This window comes from Anguilla rostrata, chromosome 16, assembly GCF_018555375.3.
Source record: "Anguilla rostrata isolate EN2019 chromosome 16, ASM1855537v3, whole genome shotgun sequence".
Taxonomy (NCBI): domain Eukaryota; kingdom Metazoa; phylum Chordata; class Actinopteri; order Anguilliformes; family Anguillidae; genus Anguilla; species Anguilla rostrata.
Window position 1 is genome coordinate 12227333 of NC_057948.1, and position 26804 is coordinate 12254136.

Consider the following 26804-nt stretch of genomic DNA (forward strand, 5'->3'; position numbering starts at 1 on the left):
GGGGGCTCATTAGTTCGATGTCCAACGGTAATAATAAACAGAAGTGCAAAATTATAGTGTTCAGTCTCAGCACACGCTCTGGCAGCTAAAATCAACCCTGCCTAACCGTGATCCAAATTGCAGCGAACTTACACCGGCCGTTTTCTTGCTAAAGGAACGCTTCCTAAAATAAGAACATTAAGTAAACAAACAGAAGTTTCATTCCCCGTTTAAAGGACAGTCAATATGCAGCCAACGGGGATTTTAATATTTTCTTATTAATTCATGTTAAAACTTGCTTGTATTCAAACAGAAAAAATTACACATATGTATTATTATTATTATTATTAGTAGTAGTAGTAGTAGCAGTAGTAGTATTATTGCAGTTTCTAAAACGAATTTCTGACAGTCTTCATGAATGTTACATGAGCGAAAACTTATTTACAGTAGGTCTACCCATTTGGCACTGGGATGAATTGGTGAGTTGATGAATTGCTGAGGAATGTCGCTCAGAAAATCGTCGCTGATGTAAATAAGATAATTCTGTCGTCACGCACAACCATATATCATTTGCTCCTCCCCAACTTGTTACAGCAGCGCTCAGTACAAACTGCTAAAACTCACTGCGGAATTATATTCCGGCGACTTTCACCACTAATTAAACAGACGCATCGCAGGGCGCCTCTGAAATCAGAGAACTGAAGCGGGGGAGGAAACCATCTAAAGCGAGATTTACTTGAATAAATAAATCCTGACACTCTGACTAGAAACGTGCCCAGGAGAACCATCAGATTAATGCTGGCGCTATCGCATTCTTATTTGCAGGAAACAACCTTCGTTGACATGATGACGATGATGATGATGATGATGATGATTATTATTATTATTAAAAACAGAAACAACAATATAATAATAATAATAATAATAATAATAATAATGAAAGGAAAGCAAGATATTATTTTGCGAAGATTACGAAAAGGTAGGAAATTGTGTAGCCATAAACCGTTTGAACTGTTCTCCGGTTGCAAAGGCGACCCAGTCTTGCCTTCATTGACAAAGGCCTGTTGTGTGACAGGTGATGGTTACAAATGCTTATTTAATTACAATAAATATAGACTAAAATACCTGCTCTTGCAGTAATTGTTTTACTCAGGGCCTATTTCTGTGTGGAAGGAGGTGTATGTCTTTAGCAATGTGGTTTCTATTACGAAGAACCGCTTTGCTCCGGGGAACCGTCACTCGCGCTGCAATGGAAGACGCCATATTGACTCAACTAATAGGACGCAAGTCAAAAGCAAGCTTCAAGGCATACACTCACACGCCTGATCTCCCATTACAAACAATTCGGGGTTCACATGCAGGTCTGGATGGGAAACCATAACAGAGAGGTTGTACAGCTGGAGGACCACAGCACGATTATTATTAATTATATTTCCATTCGGTTTGTTGAAACTATGTTTCTCAATGCAAGCTTTCCTTCATAATCAATTTCTTCAACTGCAAAAACGAGGTATAGCTATAGGCCTATCAGCTAACAACAGTAAACAGCGACACATTCGAAAACTACACAAACCAAAGGCTCGGTGTTGTAGCCTACCTCTTGAATTCGTGCGTCACTAACACAACACAATGTAGCTTGCATTCGGGAAATCACCAGTAGCATAGCAGTCAATGCATATGACTGTTTTTAATCATTTTAGCAAAAACGCGAAACCCCAGTTCCAATTCCACTCATTTCCACTACCTAATTTTAAATATGTGCATCTCCCATCACTCTCTCTATCTCTCTCTCTCTCACTCACACACTCACTCACCTCTCTCTCTCTCTCTCTCTCTCTCTCTGACACACACACACACATGCACACACACCATTACCAAGTCCAGGCCCAGAGTCCACATTCTCTGGCACCCCCAATCCACAACACCACCCCCCTCCCCCCACACACATAAACACACTAACACATACAATTCTGTCCTCATTGCAAAGAGGCACAATTGTTTTCAGGATAAACACAGAATAAAAAAAAACGTCAAATACCTTTAGATTTCAAATTCATAAATTATAATTTAATACCAAGAACAAATTTACAGCAGAATGCTTGTTTACAATAAGCTAACACAAACAAACAAGAATTGTTTTCAACTATAAACTTCCACACACACTCACGTATATCACTTGCAATTAATAATAATAATAATAATAATGATAATAACAATAAAAAAGTATCTATACGTTATCAATACCCTGCAGTAATATATTTTTATATATTTATATATAAAAACGTGGGTCAGTTGTTTAAACTGTTCATAATTACAATCATGTATCATTCTCTGGTCCATAAGTGGCTTAGAAACAGCCAAAGATCACGGTTCAATCAGCTATATAATGATCCCTTTTTATCCAATCACAACATGGAGTCTTAAGTGTTGAAGAGAAGCCCCAAATCAAGGCCAAAATTGCAAGCTTTCACGCACACAAGGCGCCTGTCACTGACCGAAAAGGAGCGAAACACTAAAAAAGCTACCCCTTTCCACACCACCTCACCCTGTTACGTCTCCTTATTTAACGCTTTGTTTCTTTTTAAATACAAGGGCTATTGTACTGAATGCACAGATTATATCTATACAGTCAAAAAAAACATTTATATATATACCAAATGTAAAATAGGTTAGCGACCTGTGGCCATGCATTCACAGTCTAAATACATAGGGAAAAAAACAAACAAAACATTTTTGTAATATGTATATACATTAAAAACAACTTTCAGTGCTACTAGCTAAGTCTGTCACTCAGTTTGAAGACATTTTGAATTACCGAAAAAATGGCAACCACAGATTTCCTTAATCACATGTACTCTGTAGAAAATAAAAAATAAAACTCATTGAAAAGAATTGACCTATATTTACAACAATACTGTTTCTAATTGCTGTCATTTTAAATGTGACACACATAATCATAAAACTGACGTTTCAAACCTAACAGTGTTCCCAAGGTTTTTTTTTTTTTTTCTTTTTTGACATTTTTATTACAAATTGATAATTTCCCGCTTCACAGGCACTTAATGCTCGACATGTACTGGGCATTACTCTACGTAATACACTTTGACATTTCAGGGGACGTAATACTGTTACTAAAAATGTTTTAGCTTTAAAAATGAAAAAGTAAAGTGACCCTTGACGTCAACGCGTTTTTTAGAGATGCAAAATTATATATATATAATTGATGATGGGTGTTGGATCCAAGGGTGTAGGCGAGTATAACAAATAACTAAATAAAACCCGCACTATATCACTCTACTAAAGCGTAATCATTTCTTATTGCAATTCACATTATCCTTCTCACTTACTTCAGTCCTGTTTTCATGAAATTCATGCTAACCGTTGGATATCATCCTTGATAAAATATTTGAAACTAAAACATCTAAAACATCAGTCCTTGACAATAAAATAAAATAAAATAAAATAAAAATAGTTCAGCTGGACTACTCGACGACAGTTAACTGTAAGTGCCAACATTATCTCAAAGTTTTCAAAGGCTACATACTGATCGTAGCCTACGCTACAAACGCATTGCAAGAACAGAATTAGAAATGAACAACGATCAGTCTGCACGGTTGTCACCTGAAAAGTTTGTAGTGGAAGGGTCTCGAGTCTCTTAGACCCAATGCCCGAAAAAGCGAAATTGACGAGGAATCTTTTATAATTATACATATTGTCATATCTACTGTCGCAGTAGCCTGTTTCATTTTTTTGGGTCACAAACGGTCATTTAGAGCTCCCCTAATTTTGCCTTCATCAGAAAATTATGGGTCACCATTAGTTAGTTACGCAGCATTAAGCGTTGTATATCGTTTCTCTATACTGTTTTTGGATTTAGTTTTAATTCTTGAAGAACATATTTTTACATTATTTTACTGTTTCATAAGAATTCATGGTTATATTAAATACTGCATACTACATAATCACATTAGCCGGTTTCGAACCAGAAAAGAGAGAAAAAAATACAAAACAGCTATACATACATGGACACAGGACAATATCATTTGGAAAATAAAACTTTTTTTCCTATATTTCTCCAAATTAGCCTTTTTTAAATGCACTGTATTGTTTAATTTGCCTCGAATGTTTACCAAAAATCTTTTTTTTCTTTTATTAACAAAAATGATAAGTAGCAAGTTGTCCAGAATGATACGGGAGCTTTTTACGTGGATTGCGAAAGTTCACTGAATGTCTATTTTTTAAAATTCACAGTCACTTTTGAAAACGTCTTTCTTCCAATACGTAAACTTCGTGTAACAGTCTTTTCCCTTCTAAGAAAAGCGCTATTCTAACTATTGTAGCCTCGGTCTCCTCGTCCCCTCCTCGTGCTTATTGGATTGACATGTAAGGCCAGTTGAAACTGCTTCCGGAAAGCAACATGTCTCTGATGAGGGTTTCAATAGGGGTTTTACCTACCAAACGGACGAAAAATAATTGCTCTATGACTGAAGACGAGACTGTGCGGAGGGAGGGCAGGCGCAGTAAAAGCTTCCCAAATCGAGTTGGCTGGTTGGGGTACTGGCTCCGGACATACTCCTCGAGCGCACACTGAGACTTCTCCTGCAAACTTTCGACATGGGCCACATCTGAGAGACCACAAGCATCTGGAAACGGGAGAAAAGATGAAAATGTCAGGCCAGACACTGAACTCAATTCTGAAGCAGCAATGACACTAGCACACACACACACACACACACACACACACACACACACACACACACACACACACACACACACACATATATATATATATATATACACACGTGTGTGCGCGCGCCCGCGCCTGTGTGTGTATATGTGTCATACCACGGGTATGCATTTTCAATATTACGTTTAACACTGATACGTAATGCACTATCAATGCATTAAATTACGCATTCAAGTATTGATTGCTGGCGCGCTCGCTACAATTACAATTTCATGTCTATTTAATTACACTGTGGATACCTTCAGTCACCCATATTTATAACTAACGACAAAATGTTTTTTTTTTTCCAATTCATTTTCAAATATTTTTTAATATGCATTAAGAATTTGTATGATTATTCTCTGCACGTGTTGTTTAAAGCAAAGCGCGGGTTATGTTTTAAATAGGTTATTTTTCAAGATGATGATGCAGTGACGATCATATTACCAACGGTACAATTCATATCGTTCAAATAATACCAAAATGGCAGCAGTAGCCTATTCTGAAGTTAGCGACTCGACAATTGAGTTCATTCAGAAACAACCAGGCAGACATCTATCTCTCTCTTTCTGATCTTTGGTCATTATTCTTAAAAGATCTGGAAACAGTGTGTCCAAGATCCAAAATAATAAGAACGTCTTCGATTTTGCCGGAGCAGGACGTATTCGAGGTTGTGACCTGACCTCTGCTCTGCATTTTAATTTCGCTTAAACGACTACGACAAAACCCCAGGCAAGCCCCCTTTGAGAGAGAGTACGTTCAGCGGTGGTCTGGCACACTCATATGAATAGCTGTAATCACCACTAAATATGGCCGACGCATATTTGTAGCAGAGCAAGCCATTTTTCATGTTTTCATTCACATTATTCTCGCAACGCTTAATAGAATAGTTTTATGTCTTAAAACATCTCTCTGTCGTTCTACCCACCCCCCTTCTCTCTCACACACATACACACACACACACGTATATACACGCACACATTTTAGTAGCTTTACCTAAATTTAAAACTAAATAACAAATAAAGCCATTTAGTGCAATGATTAGGTGTTAAATGGAAACATGCAAATGACCCAAAAGTAAAATAAAATAATAAAACCTATGCACATTCGAAGTGAACATAGTAATATAAATGTATAAAATACGAAATACGAAAATAAGTATAAGTTACACTTTGAACTTGAACTTGGAAAGCACACTATCAATTCAGCGTCGATCCTATATGTATACATACACACATACCCATTCGTGCACACGTGTGTCTATATTCTGTAGTATATGTCGTCATTTGCGTTTCTATTTTGAATTATATTCCCATCTTTGATTCTGTAATGTAATAATAAAAGGGGGAAGCTAGGGTCATGACCGATTTCTGGAGTGAGTCCAGGAAACCCCTCAGATCCCCAGATCACCCTAACATAAACAAGGACGGGATTGTAAAACCTTTTCCCACATTTACTGAAAAATTCTGTTTCCTGGTTTCAAACATTGAAGATCTGACGCGTAGTTAGTTAATAAAGCTTCACAAACTTCAATGATATTTGTTTTATATACAATCCGAGGCCCTCCTCGACTGTAGCAAGGCACGCTTTAAATACATAGGAAACCGAGGGAAAGTCCTTTCCTCCCATCCTATCTCTTTCTCCTCCCCCAAACATAGCATCATTTATAACTGTCATTTCGGATAAATACAAATTAATTGATCGCGTATAAAGAAAATACCATGCAATGTGAAAAATGCATTTAATGATAACTCAAATAATTTCCAAGCGCGCAACCGTGAATAAAGTCTGTCGTTGACCCTATATCAGACCAAGTTTGACAGGCCTGGATTATTTTTCGAAACATACACAAAAATATTTTAATTATTGCTCATACAGTTGTAGCATCTGTTAACACTGTCACCATACATCAAGGTTTTCACTGCTCATTTAAAATAATATTTTAACGTCTCATAATATAAACGAGTTGTTACAACCGAAGTAGTGTTGCAGAATATAAGAACAGGTAATCGGTTAATTATTTTATTTTTATAAGGTGCAACACCTGGAAAATTCGCTTTTAAATGTAAATACTTATTATCAGTGCTGCTTATGCTATTTCATTGTGGCACGTTTTTTCAGCACCCACAATGCAAACGCTTGTCAGCACCGTTGGTATCACAAGGCAAAGGTCACTCATTTTTATTTATACGTAGCCTATATGGTATTACATTCTACTGCATTTTTAGCGTGTAATAAATAATACCTACATGCATAAATATCAAACGCTTTTGACAAATTTGTCAACAACAGCACGCCTTGTCAGGACACTGTTCGACCATATTTATTTATTTACTTAAATATTCACAATTCCACTGCTTACCTGAGGTGAAAAGCACAATAGCTTTTAAGCAGCTGTATTCGGCGGAGTCCACGTGCAAAGCTTTCAGCTTTTCCACTTGTTCCTGGAAGATCCTTATGTGGTCCATGAAGGCGACAACTCGATCCGCGGACATGGGGGAGGCGTGTAGGCCCGCCGCCGCCAAGAGTGGAGCCACATGCAGCGGCATGGAGCACTGAGCAGCGTTGAGCACAAACAGCTCGCTCCAGGTCAGCCTCAGAAGGGCCACCTGGTCCGTAATTTGCAGGTCGGGAAAGAAGGGAATATTCCTAGCCCACTCCACGGCGCTAAAGAGCATCCGGGCAGCCAGTTCGCAAATGTTCTCGATGCCCATGATGTTGTTTGGCTGCATACATTGACTGCCATATCGGGACGTCGGGTAGGGCTCCGCTCGCAGAAGAAGAGAGATATATCCGGATAGGTAGGAATGGCAGTGCAGAGGGTCCCCGTTTGTCAAGGCGAACTGACCGTGGTGTGGCTGCGTCGGTGGCATCCGTCCTCTTTGAACAGCTGCAGTAAAAAGAGAGACTGCAGATATTGATGCCTGAATTCTACACATTATTATTATTAATAATAATTACAGTAGCCTATAGCCAATGTGTGCACGTATAGGAATATAGAAGTGCGTGCGTGTATGAAGTTAGAACCTGATTAAAATAGACACCAATTTAGTAGCCAAATAGGAAACGCTGATCAGCGTGTCCTACTTAAGTCATTTTTAATCTGAATAAACATCACGTTCCAAACAAAGGATTGAATTACAAGTTTACTTTTGCATTTTTGCGTGATCTGTTTTTTAGTTTGATACGAGTTTCACACTCATATATACTATTTTATTACGATAAACAATTGCAATCAGTACTCAATATTTAGTAGAATTGCAATTGGTGCTCACTGAACGCTAGCACAAAGAAAGCAAGGCAGTTCCTGCAAGCTAACGCTCAACCCACTTAGCTAGCAAGCTATTCAGGCAATTCTATACTCCAAATCTGCACCTCTGTGACTATTTTATGAAGCTAAAATGCAAGGCATTGTTTATATGTTTTACTCGGGCTCTTTTTTACTTCGGCGACCAAAAAGATGAAAGAAACATGACTCCAAGATCACTAACGTGTGAATTGAAACACGATGTCTCCTAACTGCTTCGCCATAACAGCGCGGCGTATCTGTACTTGTGTTATTCAAATCCAGATGCACGTATCTACGTCCCCATTAACGTGACCGGGAAACTGACTGGACAGTATAATTACATCACATCACTACAGCCGCACGTTCACAATGAATCAGTAACAATAATCGGAAGCAAAATGCCTTTTAAACAAAATACTTCATTCAAACGATTAAAGGCGGCATTTATATGTTCCGTCGTCCGCACATGTATAGGCTAACGAAGGCGGTTCCTCGCGTGTTTCAGCCCGGGCGCCTGGAGTAGAGTCGGGAGAAAAGGGAGACACAGTAGCGGAAATAATACACTAGTTCGGTACGGAACACGGACAAAGACATAAACAAGAAAACAAAAATCCCAATACCTTCCCGTCGCATGCCGACTTTGAGGCATTTTTTCAGGCGACAGTACTGACACTGATTGCGGTGGTGCTGGTCGATAGGACAGTTCCTGTTGGCACGACATGTGTAGGTGAGGTTTCTCCGTACGCTCCGTTTGAAGAAGCTTTTGCACCCTTCGCATGTGAACTGGCCATAATGTTTACCACTCGATTTGTCCCCACAAACCACACATTCGATGTGCTGGGGCTGTTGTTTTTCCACCTGGCTCGTCTGGTTCGTCGGCGTCGACTGTGCGGTATTGCTCGGGGGTCCGCCTTGGACCGGCGTCTGAGGGGTCGGCGGCGCGACCTGCGAGCCTGCAAGGTTCAGCTGGCCTGGTTGAGGAGTAGGGAGGGATAAAGGTCCTACTTGCGGGGCTTGCGAAGAGAGGGCGCCCTGGGTTTCGGCCACATCGTCCTGGGAACCTCTCCACACTACCATTGCCATATCTATCAGTCAACGTTAAGAAACTTTTTGTCTCCCGTTTTTGGATTCGTGGTGCCTTGATTGTTATTCGGAAAGAACAGAGTAGCCGTTGGCAAGAAAAGCGAAGATAAAAAAATCGGTGAACTGTCGCTAGATTGTCGGTTGAAACTTGCGCAAAATAACTGAAAACACCAGTATCTCTGCCTTACGAAATAAAAGTAGCCTAAGTACACGTTTTAAATCTGATGCGATAATGAGCCGAATCGCAGCCGTGCGCTAAGAGGCCAAGCCCAGGGGCGCTTGCAGTCAGCCATTCAGATACCAAACACGAAAAACATAAAGAAAATAATAAAATTATAATAAGATATCACGGCTGGATCACAGTGGACGAAACCGTTCACGTTGAGCGATGAACCAGATGCACAAAAAAGAAACAAAACATAACATGAATAATAAGGGAAACGCTGAAAAGGTACCAGCAACGAGCGATCCCAAATTCCACAAAAAGTCCTGAAGGAAACCATCAACTGTAAAAAATAATATTGCTGCTTCTTCCTTTTCTTCTTATTGAGGTAGCTAGCTTGCACTAGCAGCCGCACGCAGCTGAAGCCAGTGCTGTAGTCAGATATGAAGTCAACTCTCCGGCAAGCAAGAGAAGCGCACTGGTAATAATAATAATAGTAATAATAACAATAAAAGATCACAACCTACAGAACCTCCTTCATGCGCGTAAAAATAATAAGAAATAGAGTACAGAATCAAAGTGATCAAATATGTTAAAAGGGGAGGCTAGGAAATGATTGCGATTTGTAGGAGCTGGGCTGGCGGAATGCTTTCTCTGTGATCAGCTCACTGAGCTCTCTATATAGTGAACTTTGACACGACTGCTGCAACTTAGCACACGTTACCATGGAGATAGGCTGCCATATAAGGAAAGTGACTGTGTTTGACTGGTCAGAGCACACGGACCGCCCCTTGAACCCCATTGGTTGGTCGGCACTTGTGCTACTTGGTGCTTTGCCAAAGCGGGGGAAAGGAGGGAGGGAGGGGGAGGGGGAGGGGGGGCAGTTGGAGGGCGGATTCTGCTTGGTCCTAAAGAGAAATCATTAGGCCGTACAGTAGAAAAAAATCCCTTCCCATATTGTAAGCATTTAACTAACATATCTGTTCAATTAAAGGGAAATAAACACTAGCAACTAGTGTTATATAAACACTCATTTTATTTATTTTTTAAGTTGTACTTTAGTACAGGAACGCTAACTAGAAATGGTAAATAGGAAAATATATAACTGAATGGTGTTGCCATAAATTCAATGTTTTTTTTATTCTCTTAGGCCTACATTTCACATGTAGAACTACTGTAGCTACACGTAAGAATAGATGTATCTTACTAATTATTCTGTTTAGCTGTTGCGCAGTTTATTTGCCACTAAGTTTTCCAATTTCGGGAAGAAGATACTAGAGATGTATTTATGCAAATTTAATATCAGTCTTATTTCGTATTTTATGTTGACGCGTGCCTGTGTTTGGAACTGTGCATATTACGTATTTAAATTCTTAAACAGTGTAATATCCTATATTATGTCCCACTACTGATATGTCATGGTCAAATTACAAACAATAGGCCTACACTTGAACTATAACCTGCACAATATTTGTATGCTTTTATGAAATCATTTACTATTTTATTAATCTCGAATGGTTAATCATTTTATGTTATGGTAAGCAAATCTGAATTGAATTAGGCTGTATAGTATAATAATAATAATAATAATAATAATAATAATAATAATAATAATAATCCTATGCAATTTAGCAATGGAAAATGCACGCGGGCGCTCGCTAATTTGTAATTTATTAACTTAAAAGCCGTTTTGATAAACATATATCCACTGGAAAAAAATAACTTTTATTGGTCAAAGAATTGATTGGTGTATCTTTTGCGTTATCCACAGACAATCCAATGCAACAGTCCGTATATATCATCAATTTACTCTTCTACTTAGTCAATAAGCCTGGAACTGAACATGAAAGGTTGAACTGAAAATAATAATTAATAATAGCATTGAAAGCAGATGCTCACAATGCATCCGCTTGTAAGCTGTGCGGCTTAAAAATATGCATATGCACACACTTAGAACCAAAACGTTAATTTGAGCACACGGAACACAATTATGACACGCATGCAGTGCTTGTACAGTAACATTGACATGGAGTGGCCTACAGTTCTGGGTACAATGCGGAAACTTAAGCTAAAGGAGATACACATGTCCATTGCAAGCACATCGTGTGATATAAAAGTTGGGCAAGACATATATGATATAATTACAATTGTATATCTTTTAAAACTTGTGATATAACTGCAGACTACCACAGACTAACTACAGACTTCATTTGAAGGAAAATAAATATATTATATCCACGGACAAATAAAAATGCTTTGATAAATCTGTTCTAGGCGTGGTGGCCAGGCACATATCCGAAATATCTGTTTCCACAGTTTTATTTTGGCGAATGGGTATTCTTCCTTTCGGAGAGCAAGGATTTCCCCGATGAGGAGCGAGTGTCTCCTCTTGTGCTACTGAAGCTCCAAGTCTGTGCAATTTTCAATCACAGGCTTGCGGTACTTTGAAAATCTCCGGGGGTTGTCAAGAGTTTCGTCCACTGAAAAATTTAGAGGCAAATCCGAGCATATGCTACCAATGAACGGAAAAAATACCGAATGCGGGATCTATTACAGTATCTGGGTGCCCCCTAGCGTATGAATAATTTCTGCCTGGATTCCAGCTATAATAGAAAAGCCATCTTAAGGGCAAACGGGCTTCGATGTCTCGTCGGGCGCCAACACAAAAGTAACGTGTGCCCATTTTATTCTGATTACTGCTTTAGGATTTTCTTGTATTTGGCTCGGACGCCGCTGAATTACTCGGGTGGGTCTTCGCCATACCTTTTCGTCTATGTATTCGGATGCTCACCGGAGTGTTTTTTTGTGTTGTCAGCCTATTGTTCTAGGTAGCCCAACCACTGCCTCGTTCAGCCTGAGCGCTACACTTTTTCATCTGGTCATGTCCCCGTTCCTTCCCCCTTTAACCAAAAACTGGCTGTCAATAGAAACATGTGCTTTCCTTTAATTAAACCTTCTTCATCTGGATTCTAAGTTTGCTATGATACCAGCGGTGAGTACAGAGATTTTGTACCACTTGTTTGATAAATGCAAGCATGCTTATCATCGTTTTCGTACCCGCATGATCATACATAGGTCGTAAATAATGCTACATTTAGCACGGGACGTAGCCTAACCGGAACTGCTGCAATACCAAAGTCGTCGAAAAGTTATAGAATGAACCTAAATAAGTTATGGTTTTGCTAAATGTGGTTTAATACACTTTTCTCCGGCCTTACCTTGTGGAGAGACATCTCGATGGAAAAAAGCGGCGCACAAAACGCACTATCCCCAGTGGAGTCGTTTTCATTTAAGGACTGCAGGTTCAAACATTACTGAACTCTTTACGTTAATGCGTTGCAGTAACAATGTAGAAAAATCACATCGCACCCCACCTGTGTTGGACTCCAACAAAATCGATTGCTTAGAGACATTTTAGGCTATGTGTGTGTGTGTGTGTGTGTAAACTTTGGTTTGATTACAAACGTACCAAAAGCATATGCTGCCGACTCGTCTTCTGCACGATACATCTTCTCTCGTGATAACCAGGCAATATAATGCACGCGGTCCTCTTTTTTAATCGTTTGTTTGGCTGGAGAATCTGAGTTTTTTTCCCACTCGACGTAGGTTATTTATGAAAGAAATCGCTTCATATTTTTTTAAAAAAGAGAAAGAAAATCGAGCAGACACATGTCAACTGTAGGCTACACACACCATCATTTCCAAAACTGAAAAAATATACATCAGCGTAAGGTGTTTTATTGCTCAGATCTCCGCAACTTGTCACAAGCGGTTCATTGGTGTCCTTAAAAGCAGAGATAAAGAAAAAAAAAAAAAAAAAAGAATGTGCATATTCTGCTTAGGGAGACAAAGTCCAGAGGAAAATTTAAAAAAGAAAGAAAAAGAAAGGGATAGCAAAAAGGGTCTGATCACTCTGATACGTTTTCCTGCTCAGCAAATCGCGCTACACCGCGCTACAGCCTCGCATGTGCTAAATATGGGGGGAGACGGAGGGCGTGCAGTCATTGTAGACACTTGTCTGTATGTAAGAAAACCCATCTTGTTAGCTTATATGCTTTATCGCCCGCTGACTTTTTAATAAATAAAAAATCCGAGTAGAGAAGGCTGAATATAGGTTTCCATTACTTTCCAGTGACCGCACATTACTGAGGTGAATCTCGAGTTGTGGGTGTTGAGAGGTATTTTTTTCTGGGAAAGTACATAAAAACGTAAGTAATCAACTTTATTTTATTAATTAGGAAAGGCCTGATTAAATCCACTCCTGGTAATCCCATTACATATTTGTGATAATTAAGCACACACTAGTCCAACGTATTATGAAAATCAGCCGTATTAAAATAATAAAATGAGCAGGTAGAGGTGTAGTAATAATAAAACATATTAGTAAGCAAGATTTGACAGTTTATATTGATAGTGGATTCATTGTGTTTTTTTTTTTTTTCTTGATTGCAGTTTACTCACAATAGTAACTGTGTTTTAAAAGTTCACAAATATGGTGGACTATCTACTTACCTTTACAGTGGTTTGTTTGCACGTGGGTTAAAAAAAGACACCATTAAATCAGTATTTTAATATATAAACATTCATGGATAAGGTCAGAATAGGGGAGTGGTATGGTTACACATACACACACACCATAAACATGAATACATTCAGAATTCCAGGTGTTTCACACGTGGTCTTCGGATTTTTTGTTAAGTAAATGTTCTAACCGCGGCAATATTGCCAAGAGGTCGACTTTTGCCATCGGACCCTTGATGGAGAATGCAGCATAGGGGGGGTCATTAAAAATCGATTTTTATTTGTCCCGCCTTGTCTTTTCGCATCAGCGCCTTTCAAAGGACACCAAGGTGCTCCCTCAACCTAAAATATATCTATTTTTTAAACTGCGCAACACGTTTTCGGCCCCTAATTGATGATAAAAAGTTTGGGACTGCAAATCCACATATGAACAATGAGAAACTAAATTAAATATTAGTGATGACCGCGCACGCATATATGCAGTGCTGTATGTTGAGTAAAGTTGAGGGATATGCAAACATTGGTTGTTTGGACTTAAAGTCTGGATAAACGTGAAGTGAGGACTGGACGCGTGAAAACTCCACGCAATTGTAATTCAATTGCCAAGTAATTAATTGCTTGAAACAAATGGCTATTATGTATTTGCCATATATAAATAGAACATGGTGCTGATCTGATATTATGATCACGGTAATCATAATAATATTAACAAAGAACGAACACTCGAATATAGTGTTCCACGTGAATGATGGAGGTAATCATTTAGTTTGATTTACTTTAACCACAACACTAAACATGTATACACTGTACAATTCGGGCGTTTTGGAAATGTTTTCTCGAGTGAGAAAATAACTTTCTCATCTCATTTTCCCTGGGCCCGTGTAAGGGTTATATAGAGAGCTCTGCAAACCGCCACACACAAAAGCGCACACCCATTGATGTCTCCATTGATTAGAACTAGAGGCAGACATGTCACTACACTAAATATTTACTGATCACATTCAAATTGCAAGAATTTTAACGATTTTTCCCGTTCAGAGTGCAGAGCAAGGGAAACGCTTTTTATTGTTTGTAAAGCAAAGCGCACACTCAAGAACACGGTGCTCAAAGATGTGTTCTAATCGGGATAAATGGAGTTAGGCGAATCGATGGCCAGTGATTAGGAGAGCCAGTTGTTGACATCAAGGGGGTGCTTCAACAACTAACCGCTTGTACTCGAGGGGTTCCGTTAATATGCAGGTAACGGAATTTAGGAATTTAAGGAAAACGTGGATGAATCTAGAAACATACATGAAAGAAAAATGGATAAAAAGTATCGATTAAGGTACTGACATGAAGCACATTTCTCGCGTCGTGACGCAGGCTATATTCCTAGGAAAGAGGACACAATGCACAACCTGAGGAATTTCACTTGAAATGTAATGAAAATACAGTTATCCAAACGTGTGGGATGGGCGAACTACTTCCAAAACTGGAGATTGCGCATCCCTGTCATCAGTGACAGACGCGCGGGCGAAACAAGTGGCAGGGGCCATGACTGACAGGACTGTAAGGCGTGCCGGAAACTGTGGGTTAATTAAGAACGTCGACCATCTCCAGGGTAGACATTCAGTATCGATTAATTGGGTGTAGGTAGGTGAGTCTCGAGGTATTGGGCGAATGAGAAGAAAGTTCAGTTACACTCACAATGCTCCGTTTGACTCGGTCTTCCAAGCGGAAGATATAGAGACCCGACCGCGAGGCCGCTGAGATCCTGGCCCGATTAACCCTTTCAGACCCACACCAGAGCAAAGGTTAACCAGTCTAATCAACTTTAAGAGACTGATTGAGTCAAAAGACAAGAGAAAAAAAAACAGTAAAAGACGAATGAATTATCCGTTCTACACTCTACATCGCATAACCAATTGGTTTCACTTAATTGACCGTATAAATCTATCGCGTTCTTTCTGTCTGTCCATTCAGGCACACGTATCTAAGACTAGACCCGTTTGAGGATACTGCATTCAAACGGTGCACATTCATTGGAGGCAAAAATTCGTAGGCCTTACTGAAACACAAGACCGCAATCATACACACGCAGGCACACTCTGTCTGTCTGTCTTTCTGTCTGTCTGTCTAATTGCAACTGGAGAATTTTTTATGCAATATGTTGCTTAAATTAATCAGATGTGCGCGCGCACGTGAGGGAGAGAGAGAGAAAGACATAAAGATTCCCATCGATTTAAGTATGCTAGTACAACTTCTGTCATTGCTAATTAGTAGAATGTTTTAAATACAGTAATACCAGTATGGACACCAAATGGAATTTTAATAATGGTGAACGTTTTGTAGGCTTGTACATATTTTAAATGTGCAGTCACACTATGAACAATGCATTTTGTGCATTCCAATAATCCATAATTCGAATACGCACTTCCTACTTCTTCTTCTGATTTTTATATATATACATTTTTAATCAAGGTTACAACAATGCCAACCTCATAAAGTAGCCTATAGCTGTAGGTTATAATGGAACAATGCCATTCTTAATCCCTGGGAAGCCACATAAATGAGACATAAGGAATGCGAACTGCGGTGAAGTATAATTATAGATCCAAGGTAATTCTATTTTAGAACCGTTGAAAAGGGACTGGTCCCAGAGGACAAAGGAAGAACGTATCTACACATCATTAATGCCACCGCGTTCCTTTCGAGTCTTGGTGTACATTTAATAGTTCGATTGGTGTGCAGAAATAATCACCAAAAACTGAGGATCTCAAAGTAATCGGCAACTAGCTATCTGCTCTCTGTGTTAAGCGCCGTTACGATGATCAGACGGTGCGCTTTTAAAACTGCCGGTCGGGACTGTCCAGGAATATTTAAGCACGTCTACGGCGATCTCTCGGTCCCTGGCAAATACTGAAATGCAATTGAAGTGTCCCCTGAGTATTACACAACTAAACTCGCGTCGTGAGTAGACTAATGAGAAAAGCCGGGCTGAGAATCATGTTTGAACACAATGAACCCATAATTCTTAAAACGGACTACATAAAGCCTAAATAATAATACTATGACAGCCTAACTCATATCGACCAACATATGCATTACATATTCGTGTCCATCGCCTTTCGCGTAAAAAACAACTCTAAATGCAATGTAGCCTATCATAGGTTTGTCAAAAAACGGTCTTCAATAGCTGACCTTCGAGTGTGTAACATGGCACAATATTGCTACGCGATAAGTAACTTCATTAAATAACGAAACGCATGCAATGTACATCGGCTATAGATTGGAAGAAACGTAGGCCATATATGGGGTAGCCAATCAATTAATATTTTCTTACGCTTTATTTTCACGCTCGGCACAAGACATGTCAAGTTGAGGAGTGAAAGATCATTTGAAAAGGTCGCTCGGAGGTGCAGTTTACCCTTATTGTCTCCGCTGTCAACGCAGGCCATGTCAGTCGTAGCGCTCGCAGAGTTTTGAATTCTAAATTCAACATGTAACAGAGGTGTAAACATATATTACATATTAAGTTGCTTAAAGGGGGAAAAAGATGCACTTGCGCACTGAGCTATTGAAACACTTGTCAAATTCAATCCAGGAGCCAAACTCATATCCTTTGAAGAAATTTCAAGTTGACGTACTCATTTCTGAGGAATCACATCGTATGCCACCAGTTCACACGGTTATTGGGCAAAATAAAATGAGAATAATTAATAGAGCTTTACCTGCATCATTATATCAGTTGTGAAAGTCAGGCATATACTATATTATATTATATGCACTCACATATTACAATGGGATGTTTGCATTTAAGGCAATGATTAGCCTGTATAGCTGCTGCATTGATGACGTTTTAACACAGCATTACAAAAGTCACCTGTAATTTGAAGACTTACTCAGAATTAAGCTTTAACAACATTTAACTGGCAACACAACGCCTTCACATGTCAAAAGACTAAAAAGAAAAAAAGAAAAATACAAATAAAAAAACACAAGGAAACAGATTCAGATCTTGTGTATTATACAACAAAATGGTGCACACACATATACTGCATATTGCTACTGCTTCTGCTATTATTATTATTATTATTATTATCAATAATAATAATAATAATAACCAACTACTACAATGACAATAATAATAATAATAATAATAATAGTAATAATTCCTGAGAGGAAAGTATTTAATCAGCTATGTTAAGAAAATATGTTCTCCATTGTGGTTTTAAACTGATCTTTGAAAGTTGGATTCAAGCAGTTCCTTTCAAAGTAAGGCAAAGGTATTTGTAGAAATATTAAAAGCTGGCTGCTAATTATAGAGGGTTTTTTTTTGTTAAACCACCCCCCCCCCCCCACACACACACAAACACACACACACACACATAGTGAACTTTCTAAAAAAAAAAAAAAGATCCCTCAACTGAAATCTCTAGGCTATGCTTAGAGTCTCCGATATCATTTACAAGCAAATTGAACAGGATTATGGTTTTATTCCACACAGAACCCTGGCGGTTTGCCCAAATATGTTGTAATTTGTTCGACATTACTTGCAGCCTTTTTAAAAAAAGGTGGCTGGGTGTGTTCTTTTGAGGCTGCACAACACTTGAGGAGATGTCTCCCTGACAGAGTGGTACGGCCTGACGAGTACCACAGGACTGTTACTGAGGAGAACCGCAGGCGTTTCACTCAGGAGAACCCCGGGTCTTTTGTGAGTTCATCAAGAGAGTCCCTGTCAAAAGATTAGGTGTCTCGCTGCTGTCAGTATAACAATAATGTATTCATTACCCCATATAGCATAACCTCCTCAGTTCACTTTACCTTTTCCCCTTTAAAATCATCGCTTTGTGACACCACACATATGCACACTGATATACACGTAAGCCTATCAGCCATTAATGGCATGTGGCTGGAGCCCCTACTGCAACATTTCACCACTTTTAACTTTTAATTTACGTTCAATGAGAATTAGTCCAGTGCAAATTGTTACAGCAGGAATATCTGATATTTGAATGTGATTTGCTAGTGCTGGCTACAACAATAAAGTTAAAAATTTTTTTTACATAGTCAGCATAAACAAACAAGAAACTATGCGACACCGCGGTCCATTTATTTAGGATAATAATAATATACCAAATTTCCTTGACTCCATTTTCCATATATATATATATAGCTGTAGTAAATTTTCCTTGCCAGCTGTATCACTTTTCTGAAATTAGCAGTAGTGAAGTAGATAGATATATGTGTACTTTGGTGAAGCTCCATGCGTGTTTGTGTCCAGAATGAATCCAGAAAAATATTAATTCTAAACCTGACTGGTGTAGCACACCAGAGAATTAAGTGATGTTTATTACAGAGGATAAGTTGTTGATACTTGGATTTCCATTTCAATCTCTGGGTGTAATGAGATGCGATGTGTTGTGTTTACCTTCAAATGGGACTTGTTTTGGAATAAGATTAAAAAGAAGTACCTCATTTGTTTTTTGAAATGGTCAAGATCTTTACATATTAACCCCTTTATGAAACGGTACGCGGTGAGTGGGTCGGGGCCGTCCATGATGCAGAAAGCTGGTTGGTTATTATTTCATTATTTGAGGAATAAAACGTTTGCTCAAAGCAAATTGGCAATGCACACAGTAATTTTAGCCGTTATTTATGTTTCCTGTTAAAACAAAAATCCCAACAGATAGGGGCTGTGAGTGTGAATATGTGCGTGCGATAATGCCCTTACTTCTGCCGTGCTTTCAGCTACGCAGTGTCTAGGTTGTCCTTTTTAATGACACGCACAAGGGGACTGCGACAGTGTTTCTGTCCTACTGTGCGAAGGGTTTACATTTTTTACACAGTAAACTAAAGAAAGAAACTATTTTTCGACTATCCTTTTTTTGTGCTTTTTTGTTTAAATAAAACGCTGGCTACCGCAGTTGGGCACTTACAAAATAAGCACAAAATGTGCCAAAAAATCTTCCCTGCCTACCATGTTGAAAGGCAAATCTCAATGGGGAAAAATGAGCAAAGTCAAACTCACGGTAAACTTTTTTTTTTCTATAGCTCAGTACAGCCTATGATTATTTTAATACAATAAAGGCCCCCATTTGCATGTTAACAATTAATATTTTTTGTGATCCATTTATGTTAAGGTCCACGACCGTGCTATATTTTGAATATCCATACGCTATACTGCATAGTGCCGTGTTGAATTGTTTATTACCCTAATGTATCAAACTACATACCAGAGCTAGCTATCACAAACCACCTAGGGAACATTTAGTTTTTGTTGTTCAGCTAGGATAACATTAACCAGATGCTGAAAACTAAAGTGGTACATGGTTCCAGAGTGCTAAAACACTATTGCTACATCACAATTCAGCACACACACATACTGGATCATGCCACAGATTCTGTGAATAGACTCTTTAATAAATTCTGAGTGAAAAAGTGTTTTTTCAAAAATAGCCTGAATATGGCATATCAATTCCACTTGGTCATAAGCGGATTAATCTCACTGATATAGCAAATGTCTTGTGGGAAATCCATGCCATAACAATCTGATTTCCTTCCAAAAGCCTTAGCAAACCTCACGTTTGAACAAACAGTTTAACTCTTAACACAGTCGCTTCATCTGTTCATCAAATTTTAAATGATAAAGCTCAGATAAGGAAATGTTACAGGGTACACTTCACAAAAAAACTGTTTCAGTCACAGCAAAAGTAGCTGTTAACGATAGCCGAAGCTCACTGCGAAATGATGAATCTATATTCAGTGAAAGTCAGAGAATTGTCCAGGAGAATTAGCTACACTCCTATTTGGTAAGGAATCATGTAAGCCGTCTATTTCTGAGGGCAGGAAAACTCACCAAAACAATTCTCAAACTTTACTGAAGCTGGAAAAAAAAAACAGGAAATATTTCCCCTCTACCTCATAAGGGTGACTGAAAATAAACCCAAACAGAAAATCCAATTTGTCTGGTTGGGTAGATTGTAGAGTTAACTTGAAAATAACTTAAGCTGCAACAGACTCAGAGGTTCACAGAGGGCTTTTACTTTTAGGATGTTTATCCAATGAAAACTAGGAAATCTGCTCACATAACTATGAATTCATATATATATAAACATGAACAGCGATGTGGTAGAACAACGCATATCACGATTTTTTCAGGCAGTGATGTCTGGGAGTTTTTCAGTGAGAAAATATGTGTTCTGTGAGAGGGCCAAACCTCAGCGAGATAGACTTGGTTCCGTGAGAAATAAGAACTTTTAACGGACCGCGAGTATGCAGATCTGCTGTCGTCGTTCTGGCAATGGTCTGAACTGTGTTATTTTTCAAAAGTTCAGATGTCCTTCCTGCTCCCTCGGTGAGCGGGTGACATCAGCGCAGTGCCGAGCGGCATGTCGTTCTAAACCCCGTCAAGCGGTCGTAATCGCGTGCTCATTTGGCGCGTTCTGTGATTCGTTTTTAATCGAAATGCGAAAACCTCATTTGTGGTTTGTGCACATGGTTCCTCTTCGTACGATGTGCATGTATGGAAAATGCGCGCGTCCGTTTGCGTGTATCCACATCCAGTATGTGTGTACACAGGATGTTTGTGTGTATGTGTATCTGTGTGCGAGCTTGTGTGTGTATTTACAGCATAAATGTCTATGTGTGTGAGTGCGTGTGTATGTGTGTGTGCGTGTATGTTTGTGAGTGAGCGTGTGTGCATGCGTGTGTGTGAGCTTGTGTGCGTGTGTGTGAGTGAGTGTGTGTGCGTGTGTGTGAGCGTGTGTGTGTGTGTGTGTTTGCGTGCATGCATGCGTGTGTGTGAGCGTGTGTGTGTGTGAGCCCGTGTTCATTCAGCAATGTGGGTTTCCCTCTCCGCTCTGAGTGTCTGTGTGCCCCCAGGCCTTCTCTCGGAAGGCAACAGATCTGAGATAGCTCAGAGTTCGATTCAGCCATGATGGATTATGGTGTCAATTTAAACAGCAAAGGATTAATTTGTTTCAATGATTTCTCTTCAGGCTGAGTGCCAAGCTCTCTTCTGCAGTCTTCAAACTCTGTGTTTCTTTTATACTGCGGCTTGCGCTCTACATTGATGATAACGGAGAGAGAGAGAGAGAGTGTGAGAGGCAGGACAGGTGTACAGGTGCACGCTTAAAGTTCCTGCGGGTTTTCATCCCGAATATATAGCTCCTTTGAAGTTTATGACGGACCCAGCGTGCTAAGTAGAAACCCGCTGTAAGCTGGGGTACGTTCAGTCATTTTTGTTAATGAGCGATATGCCACACGCATCACCGGAACAGATGCAGGCTAAAGAGCCAACACAAGGAACTCGATTCAACCCGTGAGCACACACCGATTGGCCACCAGATATATATGGCCGTTGCTTTTCGTTGTGGCTGCTTACCATTTTTATGCTTTTTTTTCTGTTCAAGTCGTGCTAAAATAAGAGATACGGATGCAATAGCCGCAACACAAATGTAATTTAGAAACTCAGAAGAAAAAGGCAAGAAGGCTCACAACACTTAGGAAGTCACCGCTGATCTGAGAGGCGATTGGAAAGACAGAACTGGGTCATGAGACTTACTTGCCACCCAGGATGACAATTGCCGAATATAAGAACTTGCTCTTGACATGAAGCCTCTTCGGCTTTATTTCTTTGGAAAAGTATGTAAGCCACTCTGCATAAGAGAGGCCTGCTAACTGTAATGTGAATGTAAAAGTCTGCAGAAATTTCCTTTGTCCATTGTTCTGTTTCTGGTATACATGGCAGTAGTACAAAATGTTTTTTTTTTTGAAGAGAGAAACAGATTTGCCACTTAGGATCTATTAAACAACGGACTGAAATGAATCTAATTCGCTGTCAGCTAATGCTGACTGCTGCTTTGTCTGTGTCTGCTTCCTGTTTGGTTATGTATGCTGAAATTATTTTAGGAGAATGTCGTCAGGATGTCAGTGCACGATTCCCTGTTTTGACAGAAATGTTTGTGCGAATTGGTGTGGAATACAGTCAGTCTGTACACATTACAGGACAGAAAGTAGCAGTGTTCGAAGTACAGATTTTTGTCAGAACTCAGTCTCTTTGTTTCTTAAACTGCTGCCATAATATAATATGAAACTGGTTAAAATATGAGAACAACTTCAACATAAGCAATATTTCTTCAGATACAAAAAAAAAGAAATATTGTTTAATAAGGTTTGGAAAGTTTTGTATTGGAAGTAACAAAGAGAAAATACATATATTTCCAAAAAATCTGGCTTGTGTTTTTTTTTTTTTTGCAGGTCCACTGTTTATGTTAAGCTTTCATAATGAGGATTCCTAATTATGCAGCATGGAGTACAGCATCTCGTGCAGCAGCTCATAACATAATCTAATTCCTTTGATTTAGCAGAGTAATAAAACTGTCAAATAGACATTATTGGCTCCCTGTGACCAGACAGGTACTGTATGTATGGCTTACTTGTGCAACTCATTCATATCCCTTAATATTAAAAGATAAATTAATTTAAAAATCCAAGGGTTTCCACAAAAATTCAACTCAAGTACAGTGCAGTCGATAACAATTTTATTCAGGCTTGATGCAAATGCAGATCTGTAACAAGCGAATCACACGTAAATATGCAGCAAGTGAGTTATCTACTTACTGTCAGCACTCTCGAATGGAATCCAGTGTTCGAGTACAAGCAGGGCAGGGGGAGTGAGTGAGTGAGTGCGAGAGAGAGAAAGAGAGAGAGAGAGAGACCTTTGACACTCCTTTATTGCAACCAATCAGAGTATCTGCAAGGTCTATACATACACTTAAAAGCTAAATAAGAACAAAATAAACAGGACAAGCAAAATCAAAGAAAAGAAATAGGGAGAAAGAAAGAGCGACTACTAGCACTAACTGAGTGAACTAGCACTAATATATTGTATTCCCTGCCAATTAGCTACCTACCTCGCTAGCATTCTCACCAACTGTAACTGTCGTTTGAAAATCTGTTTTGCAGAGCGGCAAAACCTTCCGATGGATCTGACGAGAGGAATGCGCTTGGCTTATGGCTGATACCACGGAGCGGGGCATGCGAAGTTTAAAAAGCCCAAGAGCCTGTGGGCTTGGACAGCGGGGAGGCAGAAGAACATGTCTCTAGGCTCCTGGAGATCATTCTCTGTTCCTTCTCTTTCTCACCCTGCTGCTGTCACACTCATAGCGGCTCTTCAGATGTAAAAGCTTCCCTTTCAATTAATCAAACGTCTTCAGTACTTATGAAGCTGTGATTCAATCTAGGCATTTGCTATAATATTTTGATATTTCAGATTTGTACCTTTTATCAAATCCTACAGCCACACACTCACACCCACCCACACAATACACCCCCCCCCCTCACACACACACACACAATACACCCCCCCACCTCACACACACACACACACACACCTAGTGAACATGCAAAATACCTTACAATCAAATCAATACTTGAATAAATATAAAACACATTTTGTGCACGTAAATTAAGGATTTTAGTTACACATAAAAATGTAATTATCATGTTTTGCAGTGCTGCTTCTGTGTGTGCGGTGGACCATGCATGTGTTTTGCACTCATTATAATTGTGTTTAGATTGTCTCTGTCTGTCTGTCCGTCTTCTTCTTTCTCGGCAGTTGGTCGGGAGACTCCGCCCCCACTGTGCGTAACGCTGGCAGCGGAGCGCAGGCCCCGCCTCTGTCTCTCGGACGTCTGGGGCGTCCAGACAGGAGGCGTCGCGCGGGGCGGGCGGAGTCACCCGCTGAAATATGCACGCGGCGAAGATTGATGGGCCGCGTCCGCGCTCGGAGAAGCTCCACTTGGCCGTAAATCCGTCCTCTGACACCGGGGCGAATGACGTCGCTCGCGCTCGGGCGTCTCTCTTCGGATCGGCAGCTTCAGACGGCGCGTCAGACAAAAGCGAGTTCTTTTTGCTCAAATTAATAAATGCTAAATATGGAATCAGGGCATTACTGTATGACATATTAAATCACTGTGCTGGTTATATACTCGATTTAAAATCACTTTATCGACATGATTATGTTCAACCAGGTTTTACAGAGAAAGACAAATCCCTTTTTATGACTCTGAAGAGGGTTCATAAACAATGATTTAGCATAGTGGACTCTTGATTTAGAACAATGAACTCATAGTTTCTTAGCATTTAATAAAGCATGCGGTTATGCATTTTGTGTTTGTGTGTTTTTTGTGTCTTGTTTTCTTTTTCATTAATTGATAGCTACATAAACGTTGCAAGCTAATTTTCAGACCATGGTGCTTAGTGATCAATAATATTTTCATAATAAATCCTTGAGCTATCATACATTTTAAGACAATTATGTCTGTCAAATATAGACCAGCAACAAACCAGAAATTGTATTGTCTCTTTAAAAGAAAAATGAACAGTTGCTCTGAATCATTGGCATGAAGTAACAAAAATATGAAATTCATTTTACTTGGAAACTCTAAATCTTTGCATAAATCTTTGTATTTATTACAAAATTAAATCTGACATTTTTACGGCTATGGGTGGCCAGGGTTTCCATTTGTCTGCAACAGTGGGGTACAATGAAAGGCATTATTTTCCACAACCCCCCTCCCCCCAAGCACAGTTTTGTCTGGGTTTAATCAGGGGCCTCTGGACTACATTCGAGTTATTAGGAAATATAAATATTTTCAAAGGTAATCAAAGAGCGGAGCATGCAATTGATTCGGCCTTAGGATCAGATCTAATTGGAGGCAGTTTGTTGCTAATGACGACCAGAAGGAAACAGGTTGCCTCTTGGTGTGTCTTGTTATTAAGTTGTCTGCATACTTACCTCATATTTAAATAATAATAATAATAATAATAATAATAATAATATTTTGTAATGCAAACTACTCTGGAACTCTTGGCCACTGGTAGACTAATGCATCTGAATCAGAGACGTTAACAATCATTGTAAAACCACAGGCAGAGCAAAAGCACTTGTCAGGCTCCCATGGCTACCCAGGGTGCTAAAGTGGTAAAAAGGTTTTTTCCCCCGCTGACCTCTGACCTTTCTCTGATCGTCAACTTGGCGTGTATCTCTGTATAGACCACGTGCACTGCAGAAAGCTACTGACAAATACATATTTACAGGTCTTCAGTCCGGCACACCAAATGCTAGGCTATCCAGTACCTTTCTCCATCACTTGAGTAAGTAATGAACTACTTACAGTGCCGGCAACCGATTCGGATTGGCAGACAATCCATCGCACATTGACATCGATCTATGGATCATTACTATTTTCCAATACGTATGGAGAACAAATTAATCAGTTTAAAGTGAAACGTAGTTCCAATATGTATGTATGTAGGCATGCGTATATATAATATCATAAGTATGTATATATATATATATACATATACTTCTGATATTCTGATTGCATTATAATGAAAATATTGAATTATTTTATACTAAATTCTAAGGTTATTATCTCTACTGCATGGGTTTATAAAATTCTCAGTGAACTCAGGTCACTGCAGGCAATCTTTCATTCAGTTCCCTGGTTTACAAATCATCATCTCTCTGTGAAGGATCGCTTGCATTAGCCCTGCATCAGAGAGAGTGCTTCCACTTTCCTGAAATACACCTGAGTGCATCTGAAAGTTAGGGCTGCCTACCTTAAACTCACTCAGGCTAACTATGCTACCAGCGTTCTTTGCACTTTCCTCTTAAGTATTAAAGATGCAACTATTGTTGTTCAACTTACTGGACAATGCTGCCCGGGGCAACGTAACTTTTACCGCAGTGAAGTAATTGAGGTGGACAGCCATTCTAGGATTTGATCCACCAACCTTCAGGGCACAAGGCCAGTTCTATCTCATCTCTGGTCTCCACCATGGATCAAAGGTTGAGGAAAGTTCCCAGTTCTTGACCACTAGAGTATGGCATCCACCACTAACTCCGAAACATTTTCTTTACAAGGCATCCCTGTGTTGACTCTGGGTTCAGAAAGAAAGGCCCTGCATTTCAATATTAATGATGCATGTTCACAACGTGCGTGTATTTCTTCTCCCTCAACCCACAGCCAGTGAGTTATGAGCTTTTCACAGTT

The 26804-nt window shown here is 39.5% G+C and overlaps 1 protein-coding gene and 1 long non-coding RNA gene across 5 annotated transcripts; one reads left to right on the forward strand and one right to left on the reverse strand.

Annotated features, from left to right (window-relative positions):
* Positions 1-2024: 2024 nt before the first annotated feature.
* On the reverse strand, positions 2025-13341 carry nr2f2 (nuclear receptor subfamily 2, group F, member 2). 3 transcript variants are annotated; one of them, XM_064313718.1, is made up of 3 exons: positions 12710-13341; positions 7068-7595; positions 2025-4622 (listed from the first exon to the last, which is right to left on the reverse strand). In XM_064313718.1, the coding sequence occupies exons 1-3, from the start codon at positions 12747-12749 to the stop codon at positions 4348-4350; spliced, it is 843 nt and encodes a 280-aa protein (XP_064169788.1). In that variant the 5' UTR covers positions 12750-13341; the 3' UTR covers positions 2025-4347. The 3 variants fall into 3 exon arrangements, with proteins under 3 accessions (XP_064169788.1, XP_064169786.1, XP_064169787.1); XM_064313716.1 differs by lacking the exon at positions 12710-13341 and adding an exon at positions 8615-9915 and having other exon boundaries at positions 7068-7613; XM_064313717.1 differs by lacking the exon at positions 12710-13341 and adding an exon at positions 8615-9913.
* LOC135242580 (uncharacterized) lies at positions 11455-24911 on the forward strand. 2 transcript variants are annotated; one of them, XR_010326399.1, is made up of 3 exons: positions 11585-12232; positions 23710-23923; positions 24362-24911. It is a non-coding gene; the product is annotated as an uncharacterized LOC135242580 (long non-coding RNA). The 2 variants fall into 2 exon arrangements; XR_010326398.1 differs by having other exon boundaries at positions 11455-12232; positions 23710-24911.
* The last annotated feature ends 1893 nt before the right edge of the window (positions 24912-26804 follow it).

What these genes read in the sequence shown, in the direction of transcription:
- nr2f2 (XM_064313716.1), bottom strand. Translation starts at nt 9,077, where the DNA reads ATGGCAATGGTAGTGTGGAGAGGTTCCCAGGACGATGTGGCCGAAACC. An exon ending in AGTCGGCATGCGACGGGAAG is followed by an intron (nt 7,614 to 8,614) that starts GTATTGGGATTT and finishes CAATATCTGCAG; the next exon opens with TCTCTCTTTTTACTGCAGCT. An exon ending in TATTGTGCTTTTCACCTCAG is followed by an intron (nt 4,623 to 7,067) that starts GTAAGCAGTGGA and finishes TCCCGTTTCCAG; the next exon opens with ATGCTTGTGGTCTCTCAGAT.